At 38.0% G+C, this 18,400-nt stretch overlaps 2 protein-coding genes across 3 annotated transcripts in view; both read left to right on the top strand.

Moving 5' to 3' along the window:
• The first annotated feature begins 235 nt into the window (after positions 1–235).
• Positions 236–13,088, top strand: LOC103919187. Its single transcript, XM_009326653.1, has 7 exons — positions 236–311; positions 2,922–3,027; positions 4,559–4,732; positions 5,496–5,595; positions 9,691–9,779; positions 10,834–10,972; positions 13,080–13,088. Exons 1-7 carry the CDS (start codon positions 236–238, stop codon positions 13,086–13,088), a joined length of 693 nt encoding a protein of 230 aa, XP_009324928.1.
• A 134-nt stretch (positions 13,089–13,222) lies between these two features.
• ZNF711 (zinc finger protein 711) overlaps positions 13,223–18,400 on the top strand; it is a 31,713-nt gene continuing 26,535 nt past the window's right edge. For both annotated transcript variants that reach the window (XM_009326631.1, XM_009326630.1), the window contains exon 1: positions 13,223–13,241. The gene's annotated coding sequence lies outside the window, so the exon portion shown is untranslated. The remainder of the gene's footprint in view (positions 13,242–18,400) is intronic.

The raw sequence follows: 18,400 nt of genomic DNA, 5'->3' as shown, positions 1-18,400 counted from the left end.
GAGACATTTTTATGGCACTGCTCAGTTGTCATAAAAGAAAATATGCTGGACAAGTTATCAGAAAGTTGTATCGGTTGTAAGTTAATTAGTGATTCTTTATAGAGAAGGATGCTGTAAAACAAGCTCAAAATCCATGATCCTTGACTTGCTACAGTGAATAATAGCAGAAAGGGGAGTGCATTCTGCTGCTAGCAAAATCTGGAAGAAACCGTCTTTCATCACAATCAGCTTCAGGATGTCCATTTTTAAAGTCTTGCTTTTCATTCTGTTCGTGGCCGGCGATTCCCTGAGTGAACAAGAAGCTTTAAAACGTAAGACCTCGTTGCATTTTTGCTTTACAGCTTGTCAGAATATGGATGTTTCTATCAAATGCCTGGTTTACCTATGGTAGTGCTGCTATGGTATTGCAGTCCCAAGGGTATTGCTTCTGAGGAAATTCTCCTTATGGTTTAGGTAGAGTTTATTTTTAAATAATGGGAAAACAATGAAAATGTTAAGACCTGTGTGTGACAACTGCTTCCCTGTGCTTGCTGTTACGAAGTGTTTCATAGCTCTTGAGTTCTGTACTGCCAAGAGTATGGTGATATTTCACAGAGACATAGGTAGGTATGCAAGACAAAAGTGTTTTTGCTTTCACCTGTTATCCTGTGCTTCTGTACATTAAAAAGATTGCAAACATATGAATTACAATGGAAATACTAGGTATTCTGGTGGTTTTGAACCATTTTGAGTCAATCTGTCAATATTAAAAGGATGCATTTTAAACGAGTAAGATGGTTTCGTTCTTTTTCAGTAGGAAGAAATACTTGGTATATGGATTTAAAAAAATTATACATTCTTTTTATAGAAAGTATTTTTAGAAATTTTTTTTGAAATGAATAGGGAGAAAATGATCAGTAATTAAGAACATGACAGCCAGAATGCATTGATAAAAAGGTTATTTTAAATGAGAAGTTAAGTTATATGGAATTGTCTGTGATTCTGTTAGAGTATACAGTATTAGTCAGGAATTTTTTTTATGGACAGATTTCCTACAGATTGATTTGATTTATTTGTTTTATTATTATCACTGTTCTTTACCTGGTAGCTACCAGTTAGTGGTAATTAGGTATCGCTAACCTGATAGTGATGTAAACCAGCTGCAGTTACTACTTTTCTAATAGAGTTTTAGTCTATGATTTGAGTTTGTTTTTTTTTTTTTTATGCTACTTAGCCTTTAAATTGCCCTAAAAAGTCACCACTTTAAGGATAACTTTGCATTTATATAGACTACAGTACTATGAAGGGCTCAGCACTGTGTTCCTTACTGATACGGAATATTACAGCATTAATATCAAAGGGCACATGCTACTTCTCTCTCCAACAGAATCACACTAGGTATTTTCTACTCCCTTAGTATTTTTTTGTAACATTGCTAAAAGAATTGTAATTCTGTTACTGATCATACAGGTAACTAAAAAACATTAGTGCTGCTTATCTCCTAGATAATACGATGCCAAATACTACTAGGGATTTTCCATTGTTCTGTACTTCATAGTCATATGGTTTATATTTAGGTTGTCTTGGAAAATGCTTCAATGCTGATGCCCTCTTGAGAGAAAGGAATACAATATATGTAAACAGATTTGTAGGAATGCAAGCCTCGATCACTGTGTAATCATTTAGATTTATCTCTGATTAACAGTAAATGTTGGATTAGATTGTCTTGGACAGTGGGGAGGAAGGAGGCTTCCATCTCTTTTTCGAAATAAAGACTGCTCATAGCATAGTTTCCTCTAGCTAATAATGCATTAGTCATGAGATTGCTAATCTACCTGTTCATGGTGTAAAACCCCTCTTACAATAGCAATATGGAGCAATATGCTCTGATGCTACTTTCTTCCTGTCAGTTGCCAGGTAGGCTCAGAAGGATCTGCTCAGAGATCTCTTCCACTTCTGACTCCCTGGCTTAATTCTAAATGCGTATCTTCTCATTGTGAAAAGTTATGCAAAATTATACTGAGCTGTATTGGCTGGTTTGGGTATTTTTGAGCATCGTAATGGTGCTTGGCCTTGCAATGTACAGTCCTGGTTTTAGCTTTCTCTCTCAACATCTCCGGTGGTGTCTTGCAATTGCTTGTTTGGTTATACATTATAGGTCAAGATTTCAGGTACATCTCTGTCAATCATAGACTTCAGTGGCTTTGCACCAGAACCTCTGGGTCAGCAAGTAGCTTGCTGCTATGAATGATGAGTACAGCATTCAGTCCGAGTCCTCCATAGGAAGGAAACAGGTAGCAAGGAATGTAGGGTTTGAGTGCCAAACATGGTGACTTTTGATGTCTGATTAAGGTTGCTGATGAGGAATTTATTTTTAGACAGCCATTTGCCCGTGAAGTACTACAAGCACTCAACTTCTGGAACATAATTTACAGCCCACAATGTTTACACAGTAAAAGAGATGGAGGAAAACTGACATTAATGCAAAACAAATCCTTTTGTAGACCAAAATAAGGAATAATCCCAATGCAAAACACACAAAAAGGTTTTCATTTGGATTATAATTGGAGGGTCTGAGTCTCAAATGGGTTTCATGATTTTTAGCCTTTGCCAACAATCCAGAGATGATACATAGTGGAATTCAGATACAACCACACTTAAATGATGCGATAGAAATCATAATGATATAAGCCATACAATTTACTGGCTAACTGGAAGATGGGTACAAATTCAGAGTAAAGTAATTTAAGCAGGTAAACCTTCATTTCTCAAATAACTTCAAAATTTTGAAGGAGCAAGTCACTGGAAAGTAAGATTTAGTGTCATTTACAAAGTACGTCATATGAAGCTTAAATTCCTGATGTAATTAGAAATACAGCCCACTAACAGTATGTTCCTGTATAATTGCATTAAATAAATATTTGTTTTGTTTTAATTTACAGCCAACTGCACTGCAGTTGAGGACTTTAAGGCCTGCCTGGGTAATACAGACAACTTCTGTCCTACCAATATTTCTTGTCAATGTAAGAATGAAAAACCTTTTTGCAGGTAGGGCATGGGATTTGTTTGTTTGTTTAAATATATGCTATGTAAATGCAGCTTGTCAAATATATTATTAATGATGAACTAAATTTAGACCCTGCAATGTGATCCATGAAAGTAGATGTTGATCTTCATTCACAATCTGCATAAGCTCATAACTCTGCTACAAAGCATCAAATCTGGGATCTGAGTGCAGCATTTTCTTTTTTAGAATATGTGTAGGCCATGTAATTTATAATTTAGGTAATCACTATAATCCTCAATTTCCATATGCTCGCTATTGTATCATATTTTACTGTAGACCTGAATTATGCTGTGTAATGGCAAGTTAATTTTTTTCCCAGGTTGATCAAAATTTCTTTAGAGTTTAAAAAAAAAAAAATCAGATATCTTAATATCCTAGTCTCCGTTATGTAGTTGGTTTTTTTTCCTTCATTTAACAAAAAAAATCTAGTCATCTGAGTAGAAAATCTTGTTCCCATATCTAGCATATTTGTTATTTACATATAGCTTGACCCTTGGACTTGACGGGAAATCAGCAAGAAAATACCAGGGCGGTATTATGAATCTCATCTGATTACCTGGTGGATTCAAGGCAATAATTTCTCTGTGACCCAGTCTGTTGTTCATGAACATGCAGCTAGCCTCCAGTTGAAGCCAATATACCAGATTAGATAACTCAGTACGCTGTCTAAATGTTAGTGCAACTCCAAAGAAATAGAATGCTACATTCTTGAAACTATAAATATGTATTATAAATCATATCCAGGTCAATACAAATATTGCATATAAATTGCAGTAAGAAAATAATTTTCAGTAGTGGAGATCAAGATCCGACTTTCAGAAAAGGTTACCTAAATCCAGAATGTTTGCATCAACAAATGATGCAAAATCCCTATCAAAAGAACCTTCCCATCGTGAGAATGGCTGGGGACATTCCGTTCTAGTGGTATTCTTTGTATTAGCGGAGGAAGTAATGCTTTGGGAGGGGAAAAAAAAGAAGCCCTTAATTAATTAAAATAACTTAGCTTTTTTAAAAAAGCAACATTCTTATCCGATTAGAAGTCTTTCTCTTAAAAGCAGAGGGGACATATTCTGTCAATCTACTATGGGTTGTGTTGCTGCTTTTTCACAGAAGGTGCATCAGTATCATGATGATAGATAGCAATGTGACATTTCAATTTTATCTGCGTAGTGTATTCTGGAAATTCAGAAGCTTTGCCATGCTTACAGAATCATGCCATGACTTGGGTAATATACCCTATTCTCGACAAAGCTTATTATCTTGGACTTGCCGGAATGCTAACTTGGGCTTGGTTGACCCAGAGCCTGACAGAGTGCATTTGCATCAAATCTAGAATAAGATGTGTATTACTAAGGTAAGAAATGTCTTTAGACAAACAGGAAAAATATTGAATCTCTTGACCCCTGCAGTATGCAATAATAAATAACTATATAGCAAAATACTTTCCTTTTTTTATATTACTTACTTTTAAATTAAAATAATGTTGCTAAAAATTAATATTTTTATTTGCAGATGTGATTACTTCAGAGTGGACTGGAAGGAGTATTGGTACATGGGTCCCAAATGTAACCACCTTTGGAACACTCTAGATTTGATTTTAGTAACTATTCTTCCTGCAGTAGCACTGGTTATCATAGTTGTTGGAATATTTTACTGCGTCTACTACTGCAAAAATGAAAAAGCTGGGTAAGTGAATCTGGATGCAGTTAAAAGGGGTTTTATAATCAAAATGGAAGTAAAGCAAAAGAAGTCTGGTATCTGATTAATTTTTAACCTCTGGATATTTAAGTCAACAAGCTTGCCATATAGCATCCTCTGCCAAAATACTGTCTATGCAATTTAAAACTAAATCAAAGCATCTTGCCAGAGCACTTAACAGTTATTCAGCATTTGACTGCTGTGTGCAGAACTTCACTCTAAGTCATTGCTTCTCTTCCTTAGGGCTAACCAGGCAAGCTTTAAAGATTGGTAAGTATTTACTACTTTAACTCAAGACTACCAAATCTGTCTTGCTGATTTATTTACTATTAAGGGTTGGCTTTCTTTCCACAAGTTTTTAAAACAAACAAACAAAAAAAAAGACTAATAAACATTGACAAGAGTCTTGGTGATTAAACACAATTTCTCCCATTCTTTGGTCCTAGGCATTGGCAATTTGAGCTGCTTTTTGTTTTCAGCACTTTTATCTTTTTTTTTTCCCCACTGATACCTGTCCCAAGTACATAGACAATATGGTTCTGTTCTTCTTTCATGGAGCCCCATTAGTGTGTACTGGTACTTCCTCTGTCATAGAAAAATTGTAATAATACATAGCTCTCACATAGTCATTGCCACAGTACATCTAAACCTATGATATGGCCGTTGAACCAATCTGCCCTACAAAAAGATTCATCAAGACCCTCAAAACTATTGCTAATGCTCTAAATTCACACTGTTTTCCCCCAACCAGGAACGAGACACATCCTCCATACCGTGAAGCACAATATAATCCTGGATTTAGTGCTGAAACAGCTGGTAACGTGGGGCACGTTTATCAGGAGTCGCCAAGGGTAAGAGATGTTGGCGTGTGGGGGCATATCACATGTTCTTAATTCTAGTGGAAGTCAGACATGATTTTGTGATTCAACAGAATGGTATATGAATAGCAAAAAAAGGTCATCTGGTAAAATTAAAGGTAATCTGAGTTCAAAGTCTTCCTTCTATTTGCCCAGTATTTGATTTCCCAAATCATCTAAATGCATGTGAGAAGGTGAAACTCTTCATCAAGGATGAAGTGACTCTAATTTGCACAGGAGAAAACAAAGAACTAGGGATTATTTTATAAGGATGTTCAAATAAATATTTCCTTTTAGGCCAGTTAGAAGACCAGCATTAAAAAGAGAGATAATTTGGCTATGAGCTCAAGCCACCTGCTACAGCCTCTTCCCTTGTGTCGTTGCTGTGCTGTTCCAGCTGCTGGCTGAGCTAGTTTCAGCCTGATCAGCTCATGAACTAGGTTGCTGAATGTTATTACTGGTACCGGTGCCAGTGGAAGGAGAGGGGCAGGAGTACGTAGCCAGAGGGGAAGAGTTTGGTGTGCTGTCCAGACTTCAACCAGTTTAAGCTGGGGAAGAGCCATGCCTACAGTTTCATTTCGCTGTTTACTAGTTATACTTCACCAGAGGAAGGATTGGCTATTTGTCTTCAAGGTTTTTTGCTTGTATGAGCGTTATCGGCAAAGTTCCATGAGGATTTGTGTAGTGTTCATGTAAGAACAGGTAGAAGGCAGTGCAAGTAAGGTGACACATTTTGCTGATGACACTGTAGTACTCAGAGTAGTCAAAAATAAGCCTTACTATGAAGAAGTACAGAAGGAGCATATAATAATGATTGACTGGACAAGAAAATGACAAATGAAATTTATTGTTTACAAATGCAAACTAATGCATGTAGAAAAGCAGTTTTAACTTTGAGTACGTGGCGATCAACTCTAAATGAGAAATTAGAACTCAGGAGGGGCGTCTAGAGAAATGTTTCCTGAAAAAGTTTTGTTTTGCTAGGGATTTTAGGAAGAAACTGAAAATAACATGAGGAATATTGTAATACCACTGCACGAATCTTAATTATGCCTACATTTTGACTACTGTATGTAATTTTGAGCCCACATCTCAGCAAGCAATGTAGGCATCTAGAATTTCAGGGTCATCAAGTATTGATTTCTGTGTGAGGAGAGGTTATGTGAGAAATTACTATTCCCTGCTTGTAATGTAAGAACTAGGCAATGTCAAATGAAATCAGGCAGAAGTTTTCAACAAAAAAAGTGCTTTTTGATAAAACGCATAATCCAGCAGTATGTACTCACAGTGTAAATTAGTTTTTAAAAAAATCAGACATCTATTCAGGGAGGCAGAGGTGTTCAGATTGGATGTGTGCTTTCAGGTAGGTAACTTCCTGGTTGTTCGACTTACTGTGCTGTGGTTCACATCTTGGAGCAGCCTGGGAGTGCACAAACCGATTCCCCTTTAGATTAAACTAACCAGAATGTATGCTTCCATCTCTGATGAACACGCAGTGCCCAGGCCAAACTAGACAGAGTCCAAAAAGCAAACCCTTTTGAAGTGCAGAAAGTGTCAATGTGGGGTCCCACTTGTATTCGTCCACTGCCTTTGCTGCTCCAAATGCAGGAACAGGCTCCACTCCAGCTCAGTCAACTAATGACTTCACTGCCGCTGGCTGGAAGTTACGTTGATGTATTGATAATACTTCAGGTATTTACACTGTTAGTATATTTTTTTCTTTATGCTTTCATTACTGGCTGTTCTCAGTGCGTTAGGTGGCCTGACTCACTCAGTCTCTTCCTATATTCTATTTGTATATGTGCAAAAGTAAATTTTGCAAGTACAAGATGTGTCGGAGTACAGGTAGAGAGGCCTAGTAAAGATTTGATCTATGTTGTTTATTTTACAGACAAGAAATCAGGCTTATTTTTGTAATGAAGATGTATGTGGTCACCAGCTGGTGCAGAGCAGCATAATTGCACAAATCAATTACGACAAACCAGGTGGTACTAGCTGAGAATCTGACCCTTTGTGAATAAACATCACGCAGTTCTGCAGGCCCAGAGTCTAAGATTAAAACTTTATGAAAATTAGAAAGGTTTTTTCAAATGCATTTTATTCCGTTGGAAGTGGAATGAAAATTCATGGAACAGGTTAAATTGCAATAATGTGACACTTCTTTCCTTTTCCTGTTGTGAGCGATGCTTTCCAATGACATTTTTGGAGGCCAGGGGGGGACCAGTGTAGATGATCAGGATACGGCTGTACCAAGTGTATTGTTTAGCTTTGTCATTTCTCAGCCGCGTAATCTATGCATGGTAGTACATAACTGCTTGTAGTGCATAACATAAGCATTGTTGGCAGAGTTCTAGCCATATTTGTTTAAAATTCACTGCCTACAACTGAGTTAGGTTTGGGGCTAGAATATTTATTTCCTGAGGAAATGCCCTAAATAACATCTGAAATTAAATTACCTGCATCACCTTTGTAACAGAATATTTCACTGGACCTTTGCAACATTCCTGTGAGATAGAGGAGACAAAGCCGTGTACAGGATTACAAGGGTAATCTGTGACGGAGCTGGGATTTGAACTTTGATCGCCAAAGGGCCAGGTGCTGCCTTTTCGACTAGGCTAATGCTCTGCTATGCCAATTTTCTCCATTAGGCAAGATGTTCTTTATAGTAGAGATGATCGCTTGAACTAGTGGGTGTCACAGGAAAAGATGGATAAATGCATTTCAAAAACAGAATGGGAAATACGAAATACAAAAAAACGTGAAATGGAATATATTTGGGGGGGGTGGTTCGTTTCCTCATTTGGTACTTTAAGTGATTATTCTACATATATAAGGAGTGTATAGTGTCTGAGAAGAAGACATTATAGGCTGTCTGAGAAGAAAAAGAAAATAATCTAGTCTGATACATTATTACCTGTTAAATATATTGGTGAAGTACTAATATCGGAAATGCAGTGGGGAGAAAAATGAGGCATGAGCCAACCTTCACCAGGAGATGGTGCTGTTTAATTTTTAACTAATTCTGAATTTTGTACAACTGATGCTATAATTTTCAAGGTGTGAATCAGACCAAATCCTACACACTTTATTAGGGAAGAAAACCTACTGTAAAAGGAGCTGCTTTGGGTAAGGGCTGCAGTACTGACTACTGTCTCATGCTCCAGACTGCAAGTTGCAGCCTAGAGGCAGTCCGTGGGACGTTTCTGCCTGCCTCATCTCCTTGCTAGATGTGGTGGTCATGAAAACGTGATCTTGTAAATTGTTAATTGTCTGAGCTTTTGTTTTCATGCCAACAAGGCAGGCTAGTGCACATACCGCTCCGTAGTACGCAGAGCCCTCACCAAAGCTGTCTGAGAGATGCAAGAGAGGAAACCGAAATCTGCATCTGATAGCATCAGCTCTTGCGGATGAACTACCCTGAACATTGCTTCTCTCCTGACAGTACCTTGTTTAGAAAATTACTTCAGGTCATTATATTTTTAAACGAAGATACCTTTAGCAAACGAACATCACTTACTAGTTTTATGAACAATATAGAATACTTACTTTGTTTCTTCATGATGTTTTCCTTCTTCTTCTAGCAACATGTTTGGCAAGACAGCAGCCCATCTTTAAACAACAATATTCAATTGATCTTAATTGTTGATCACTGTATTTAGTTTCGTTTTTGACTCAGTTTTGCGTAAATCAGAGGTAAATCAACTGTTATATATGGAGTGGCATCTGTCTGAAATATTTAATCATAAAAGACTCAACAAAACTTCCAGGCCTTGATAAGACCCTCAATACTTGGTTTACTTAATTGTGCAGAGATTTACCTGGGTGGGTGTTTCTCTGTTATATCTTAGAGGTACGTTTTCTGCATTATCCAAATATGTAAAGACTTTTCTTCTACTGAGCCTTTTAGATAAATGGAATTTATAAATTTAAAATCGTGCATATAGCAAACAATATATTTTGTAACTGATAAATTGGTTTATACAATTTTTATTATACCAAAGACAACTGCTAACATACTGTACCTGGTGAGCTGTTCTTGTAATTTGCTGTCATTTTTCTCTGTGCAACCACCTGATCCCCTGCATATAGGATGTCTGGGTTCGACAAATTCCAAAAGTTGTACTGAGACAACAAGACTTTGATGATGACCCAACCCCACATCAATTAGAGAATTACAGGTATGCTGCTGTTTTTCTGTCTTTTTTGCTCATTTTCACTTTGTACTCTGGTTTGGAGACTAAGAATCACTTTGTAGCTTTGCCCGTGGCACGGCAACTGACAAAGATCCAGAAATGGCTAAGCTTTTAACTGGATTATTCACATACATTTTGTGGCTTGAGTCTTTGATAGAAAAAAATTCAGAAAAATAACCTCTTTCTTTGTTCTCCTCTACCTTGCATAATTCTAACAGCATTGCTGCAAGAATTCTAGGACTATTTTGTACATTATTACTAAATGTGAACTAGCACACAGGAGTAAATTTATCAGCTTGCTGTCTAAGACTTAGTCTGTTTTCCTAATGTATCACCAAAAAGAAAAAGTCAGTGTGTGTTTCTCTTGTTTCTGAAGCTAAATCCTAAAATACTGATTTATCCAAAGGCTTGTATGATTTTCCTGTAATAATTACAAATGTATTCATTACTTTATAGAAACGCAGTTTCCTTAGTTGTGCTTCCTCACTTTAATCGTCCTCACTAACACCAGCCAACTGTTGCAGCTCCTACCCACGACTTTTGCAGGGAACTTGTTTACCGTGAAGCAACTAAATGATAGCAGAACATCTTCCTCATAAGTAGCAGGGTTCTACTGCAGAAACAGACTGGAGTGTTCTGATACTTTGGTCCATCACGAAGGTCTGATGTTTTTAATATAAACATTGAAAATGTTGAAGGTATACCTATCATGAATTTAAAACATTTTCAAAATAATCCCAGGAATATAGAAAATTAGATATTATGGCACTGTTCAGTGTAACAGTGAAAAAGAAAAAAAGCTCAAAGAATATGTTGCTGCTTCAAATTCACTTTTATCTGTGTTTGCAGGATGAGGGTTTGACAGTAAAATGAACTTAAAAGACAGAACATGTAGATGTCTTAATGTTATTGCCTCAATGTCCTGCATGCAGTAGTGAGCTTTATTATTTTTCTATTTCAGTTTAAACTAACACTTTATGTAATTTGCAGTATATTATTACACATATTTTTAATAATCTCTTTTTTCTCTTTCGCATAGCTCCATGCATCCTCAGCCATTAAGGAGACCAGATCCAGCAACAGACCATTTTTCTAACCAGCGACCTCAAAATGAGAAATTGGGCGATCCAAGGAATAATTTTCCTTATGCAGGTTATGCAGAAGGGAGACAGTATCGGGTATGTATTAATAACATACCTATCCATATATATTATATAATCTTCTGTCTTGGTACTGAGTACAAATTATCATAACTCAGATTGGTAGCATTTATGTCACTAAGTAAAGATATGAGCTAATAAAAAGCCTAAAACCACCTTTTACTATATGGGTGTTTTCTTCAGGAATATTACATACCTGCTAATTCCATTCTAGACTGGATAAATTTTGCAATGTTTTATTCATTTTCTGAGTCATTTCCATTGAGATGCTACAACTCGTATAAACAGGGTTTTCGCCAAACTGAGGGACAGCTGCCCAAGACAGCCCCTCAAGAACAGACACTGCAGTCAATATAGAGATACCCCTGCAAGCTCTGGCAGAGGAATTACTGGAATTCTGTGTTCTAACTCGCTGTACAGTGAAGGGAATTTATATGGCTGACATGAGAAAATAAATGCCTAAAAGCTCTGTGCCCATTTACCAATACTGCTTTTTCATGCCGGCATGTCTTGTGATGTCACTGGCATACTGTGAAAGATCAAGCTATTAGTTTCCAGCCACACTGAAACTTCTGTAATGGTAATATAAAAGCGCTAACTCTCATGTAACAACTGTCTTGTTACATTTACTGACAATGTAAACTTTTTAAAATTATAATAATTTTCCAAACTCTATCCTGAATAATTTTACAACCAAATTTCCACTGATGCGTGAAAAATATGACTGTTAATAGTTCTATTACTACTTTTACAAAGCACCTTTCCTTTGAGACTCTGGGGTTCCTGTTCCCCTCCCTCCACCACTTCATAATTCAAAGTTACTGAAGCTTCATGGAAAGTTGCTATTATATGTTTCATGTACAATAGTATGATGTACAGAGAAATCAAATTACTTATTCCAGAACTTATGAAATCATTTATATAATTAGGTGTTCTAGCAGGCTCCCCCCCCCCCAACAGCTGAATGATTTGTAGACAGATGTATTTACCTGAAGACCTTTCTGTGCCTAAAAAATCAGCCTCATCAAAATTGCTAAATGTGTTAGTCAACTACCAATGTCTCTGGCCCAGATTGTGATAGATCAGCATTTTGTGATTACAATTGGTTTATGTAAATAAGCCTTTTGGGTTATTTCTGTGCAGGAGGTACCAATAATTGGTATAAATTATCAGAGAAAACCAGGCATTTCTCTTCATAATGGAGTTTAAAAAAAGACAAAACGGGTAAAGTTTGTTGTAAAAAGAAAAATGTTAACTTTTTACAAAAAGAAAACTCACAGTTCAGAAAGGCGTATGTTTCAACTGCAGAAAAATATTAAAAAGGTGAAGCCTTTAGCGTAAGTGGAAAAATAAATAAAAAGGAGTTGTGATGTGCTTTGACTGTCCTTAATTTAAGTGAGAATATTACCTGTGTGTTTTATTGTACAAGTAAATCTGTTGCCAGTCATGCATTATATCAGAGCCTGCAACCTAATTTACCCATCTGAGGTGGTGTTTTTTTTTTCCCGCCATGTCATGTAATATCTACAAAAAGAATTCTATGGGTAGAAAAATTTTGTAAGTATTCCAAGAAGTATGTGTGTGCGTGTGTATTTTAGAGTCCTGCATTCCCAATTGTCTGCCGTTAACTCAGTGGAAAGATGATGAAGGAAAGAAAACACAGGATTTTCCTTCCAGAGTAGCAGTTTTGGTCTAAGGATCACTACAGGGTCAAGAGAAATGTAAGTGGCCGTGTCTGGCCACGTTTTGTCTTCCACAATAGCCCTGGGATTTCTTTGGCCCTCCTTTTTAGGCCACAGAAACTTCCTTCAGTTTTTTAAAAAGACACCTCAATAGCAACAAAACGTTCTGCTGTTGCTGCTTTCTAGCTGGCCCTGCTGAAATGTTTTTAAATATTTCATAACCTGTTTCAGTTTGTGTGCACGAAGTCTTAATACGTTCAGTTATTTTCATGAAAATCATCTCCCAAAGCTATTGGTGGGTGCACATTCAGAAGCAGCATATACATTCACATACTAATAAAAGAAATATATAAATGTAGTTTGATTAGATACAGATGATTTTAATAGCAAGCATACTGGGGAGCATATGTCATGCTACTGATTTAATTCTGATCTCTTTACAGAAATACTAAGTACCAGTGCTTCCTGTATCTGAAATGTCTTGGAATGCTGCGTGATCAATGGACGATCCAAATGCTGAGAGATCTGTAAGACCTTGTGGGCTGGGACATAGAGGAAATAGCCGTTAACTATTAGAAAGCACTAAAAGTTACTGCAAAGAAAAGGTATAGAAGATAATTATAAAATGAAACATGATATTAGCATCCAATTTTTTTACTGTGTAATTGATGACAACTTAACTTTTTGTGAAGACCTGATCTTACAGTTTACATAGCTGCTTCTAAGTATTGCTTAAATTGTTGCACATCTATCGGGACACAGGGTTCTTTTGTGATTGACCATATGTCCTGTGCCTAAATGACAAGAAGTCCCTATCACAAGAAGCTGCCCTTCCTCAGAAGAAACTCATGAGAAAGGAAAAAGCGTTCTCAAATTTTAGCATGAGAAATGACAGATAAGCATGCTAATCATTATTCTTCCGTTTGCTCCCCAGGATGGTTTAAAACCATATCAAAGGGAAAGGGGGTAAGGGGTTGCATTTTTTCATATTTCTCAGGAAGGCTGCTCAAAGACAGCTCTTGCCAGGTACAGTTTTTGTTTCTCAGTGTCCATTTGGCTCACCCATTTCTTTGTGATGTTTGCTCCATGTCTGTGTCATGACCTCCCTCCGCATGCTGGTGAGCTATGGTTCCGAATCTATTGCTGTTAGTAGGACCATGAATTTCTCTTAACTGTAATTATGATGATTCTTCAGGGCATTGTAGCATGTAGAGCCTGTTGTGCCCTGACTGACATTGCTTTTGTTTTCCCTTTGAAGAGCCAATATTTAAAGAAAGAAAACAAATTACATACAATTTTGAACTGTGTAGTAATAATCTGTATTCTTGTTACACCAATTACCTGCAGAGCTAGGAGGAAGGGAAGGCTCTGTTCTCAGTCTCACTGACACTGGCAGCATTGTACAAACATAACCAAGGCACTCGGCTTCCCACTATACCAAGATGCATCAAACACTGAAGTATATTGTCTAATGTAGCAACCTCAGTTTATGAGCCCATTCTGTTGTCCCTTGTTTCTCTTCCACTTTGTCTTCCTTTGTCATCTTGTTGATCCTAACAGCTGAAATGATTTGCCTTTAAAAATGCAGTGGCTTTCTTTGTAACCTGTTTCATAAATAATGAAAATAAATGAAGCTATGGAAAATTGACTACCTTGCCACTAACTAACAAAGTAAAGATACTGAAGTCCTGGATATGTTTGCCAGCCATTTTCCAAAAAGTCTCAAGCACATTATTTTAACATTTATATTAAATGATTCTTTTCCTTAATATTAGGTAATAAGTGAAACTACAAGGCAAAACCAGAGTCTTAAGGCTTTTAGAAAGGTGAAAATATTGGCATTTCTTTTATATAAATCAGAATGCTCTCCTTGCAACAGCTCCATGCCTTAACTGCATCCTGGCCCTTTCCACGCTCTCCACAACTCTGTAACTGCCCAGTCTGTATTGGCTTTCCTGTGCTAGTACATTAGTAGAGAAGCCAGAAGCCTATTCAGACCCCGTCATTTTGCTTCCTGTTTCTTGCAAGTATTTACTGAATAGGTATGGCTTCCTGCTGGGGAAAAAAGGAAGGGTGGCTCCAAAGCTGGCAGTTTTTCTTGGCTCTGTAACTTAGCTGCCATCCTAGCTGGTATTCTCTAATCTTCAGCCACAATTGCCTTTTTTTTCTTCTGTTTCTCCCCCAATGTAACAAATATCCAAAGCGGGCAAGTTTCACTGGTTTTACTTCTACTGATGCAAGATACCCGTGGGCATTTAAGTCAGGACCTAGCACATATTGAGGGCAGATTTGCCAACTGTTAAATCATGTAATGCTGGCAGAGGAATTTTTCATGGATAGTTGAAATCACGGGCACCAAAATTCATTAAAAAGAATCCAGAGATTTTCTGAATGTGGACTGCTTGCAAACCTGCATTACAATGTCTTCTGAGACTGCAGACAGCCTAGAACAATGCTTGTACATATCAGTGTTAAGAATTTTGTTGCTGACTAAAGCACAGAGAAGCTAAATGTTCATATTAGTAACATCTGCACAGCCAGCTTGAAGAAGCACCTTGTTCTGGCATCACCAGAGGATGATGCATGGAAGAATGCCATTGCTTTTACTTGTCTCACCTGCTGTTCTTTCAATGGGCATGTTCAGTAAAAGCATCCTACTATCATCCAGCTAAATTTCAATTTCTATCAGAAATAAGAGAAGTGAAAATGGTTCTGTTATTTTCAGAAACATACAGAAGTGGCGTTAGCACATCTGTTTAGATCCTAGACTATCAGTTTAAACTATTTTGACCCCAGAAGGCCAGATCCTAATGTGTCAGTGAATTTTGTCAGTGACTTGCTTTTTTTCTGTCACTTCTTAGCCTCCAGTAGTGATAATTTAACAAATTCTGGTTGTTGACTACTAGCTCTGTTTACCAACCTGAAAGCGATCACAGAATTTGAGTGTTCAATTTGGTATTTCACCACCCCTTTGAAAAGGAGTAGGAGAAAGTGATAAGGCAATCCTGTCAAATAGACATGGTGCTGGCAAGAGAAGAGCTATCTGGAAGGTATGCACTCATGCTGTTTAAATTGAAATGAATAAAGTTTCACAGAGAATGAAGCTTTCCTCATCAGACTTTTGCTGTCCGCTGTTTAGTCTCGGGCAGATCAAGAGTTGCAGAACATCAGCCACATGGATAGGCACTGCTCCTGATACACTTAACCACTCATGGTCAGGTCATCAGTATTAACATCAGGCAGCTGTACGTGAAAGAAAACTGTGAAGAAACTGCTTGAAATACACTGGTGTCACTTCTAACAACAATAATAATATTAAGGAATACCTTTTTGAATATGCCATCTGCCAAGCATCGTGCTTTGGTTGTTTGCCTCTTACCTGGAGAGCAGAGAGGCTCTCTAATTCTTTGAAATCTTTGTGTTCTGAACTGATGGGTAAGGAGCAATTCTGGTCGCCTGCTAGGTATCATGGTTATGATGTGCTACTTCCCCGTCAAGTACGAACGGTTTAAATTGATATACTGAGTGGTGTTCTGGCTTTTGTGCATTCTCTGCGATTCACTGCACTTTTTGATATTTGGATTCCTGTGGTCTTGCTGTCTTGGTGGGTTTGTTTCGTTCTGTGGTTCTGACCAGTGCTTTGGATTGATTTTCCTTGTAATTGCTGCCTCGCTCTGCAAATTTGCATGTTGGGTCTGATGTTGAATGTTGTGTCATACTGTTGGCAATAGCCTTGTTGTTGCTTGTTGCTATTTCATGCTCATTCTGCTTTTGAGATTTCCCTTGATATTACTCGAGAAGACAGAATCCAGCACAGATGGAAATTTGTTGAAGGCATAATTAATCTTTCTGTAGTTCTGCTTTTCTGATTGTATCACCTTGTGGGATTCTCATGCATTTCCCCAAGTATTCAGTTTTGTGATCACCTTTTTCAGGTATTTTTCCTTTCATTCCTTAATTGGGTTGATCAGTTTGAAATTATTTTCTCATTAGAACATCTATCTTTTGCAAGAGCTGGAAGAACCTACTAGAATGTTCTTAATACTGTATTTACTTTGGTGTGCCGCATGTTATGGACAGTTTTACCCCACTGTTCTATTGCTTACCCCTTAAAAGAAAAAAAAGGGGAAGGGGCTCAAATGTAGGAGATGTCTCCAAGTTCTATGCTAAGGAGGTGAAAGTCCAGGAGTAAGAATCTTTCAAGAATTCCAGAAGAAAAAAACCTGTGACTCTGTATTTAACTGCAGTTTATAATTGTGTAGTGCAAAATGAGATTTGCTTGCGTGATTTTGGTACCTAAATATAGGTGCTTTATGCCATTTTTGATGCTCTGTGGCGTTCCATCTGATGTCCTGCTGCTGTTTTAGAAGAGGGCAAGCCTTTTGCAGGTCGCTATAGCTGCCATATCCATTTTGGACATCCTATTAGACATTCGGGCAACTGAATCCCACTGTCCGTGGACAAAATTAATTTCCAGTGTAAGGCAAAACTTTATAAAATAAAGATTCATTTCTATGAGTTACCTGTATTTCAAACAGATGAAGAAAGCAATTGCTTGTGTTTCCCTAATGGTGTTTGACCGTCGACCGTTACAGCACTACGATCTATTCAACACAGTTCGTGCACCAGTTTAACAAGTCAGTTTCTAAACCAGAGGTGTGCGAATGCTGAAATGCTTTTAGCTTCCAGCAGGTTTAGAAAAATGAACAGTTACAACCCATTTATTTAAATCGGAGAACAGGCCTTATGGGCTTCTCTGGTCCAAGTTTTTGCATATTTACACTTGTAAGTGTACGCCATTTTTAGGTGTTGAATGATTTCACTGATGTGGTTACTAAGGTATATTCATGCTAATTCTTTTAACGACTTTTTTTCTTCTTCTTTTTTGCTAGACCTACCAATGTTTTATTAAGAGAACTGCTTGGGTAGAGATGCTGGTATTCAGAGACGATGAAAAAACCCGTGATGAAAATACTGTGATTTATGCCAGCGGTTTCTTCTAGTTTACTATCAGTTTTTCTGATAGGGGGTTTCTTTTGTTAGTTGTATGCTTGAGACTGGTACTGCTGGCAAGAAGGTATTTTAAATACCAAAAAAGGTGTCTTTAATGTCATAGCACTGTACAATAATGAAGTAAAGACAGTGACAGCTGCTTAGTCGAGGTGCCTTCATCCTTCTTAGGAAACTAAAGGCCGATGGGAGGACAGCGATGCTGTACCAGTTCAGCTGGGGTTTCCAGTAACCTTTTTTGAAACCTTTTACAGTCACACGTGCTTTTACGTTCTCTCTGAAATGTCTGTATATATGTAGAATACTAGAAATTCAATCCCGAATACAGAAATAGGGCTGGATCTGACCTTGTTTCGGCAAAGGATTTCCAAAACGTGTCACCTTACGCCGGGGCAGAACGCGTGTGTGTAAAAGACAAGGCTTGTCACTTGTTGCTTCCCACGGCTTGCGGGAAGGCATTGTGACCCAGAGAGGGGTTACGGTGAATTTTCATCGACAGACTACCCCCGCACACCGCCGACACGCACCAAGGGCCCCTCCTCCTCCCCCGCCAGCGGCTTCAGTGCTGCTTGCGGGCCGGTTTTAGGTCCCCCGAGCCTGCAAAGCGGTGCTGGGCGGTTCGGGTTCGAGGTCTAACGCCCGTGACTGACCCACCCCGCGCGTTTCTGCTTTCGGGATCACAGCCGCCCTCGCGGTGTCACCGGGCGTCCCCCCTGACGGGGGAAGCTGCCGTTTCTTTATTATTCCCGGCGGG

The sequence above is a fragment of the Pygoscelis adeliae genome, unplaced genomic scaffold (genome assembly GCF_000699105.1).
Source record: "Pygoscelis adeliae isolate BGI_AS28 unplaced genomic scaffold, ASM69910v1 Scaffold216, whole genome shotgun sequence".
Taxonomy (NCBI): Eukaryota; Metazoa; Chordata; class Aves; order Sphenisciformes; family Spheniscidae; genus Pygoscelis; species Pygoscelis adeliae.
This window is presented reverse-complemented; position numbering and strand designations above follow the sequence as displayed.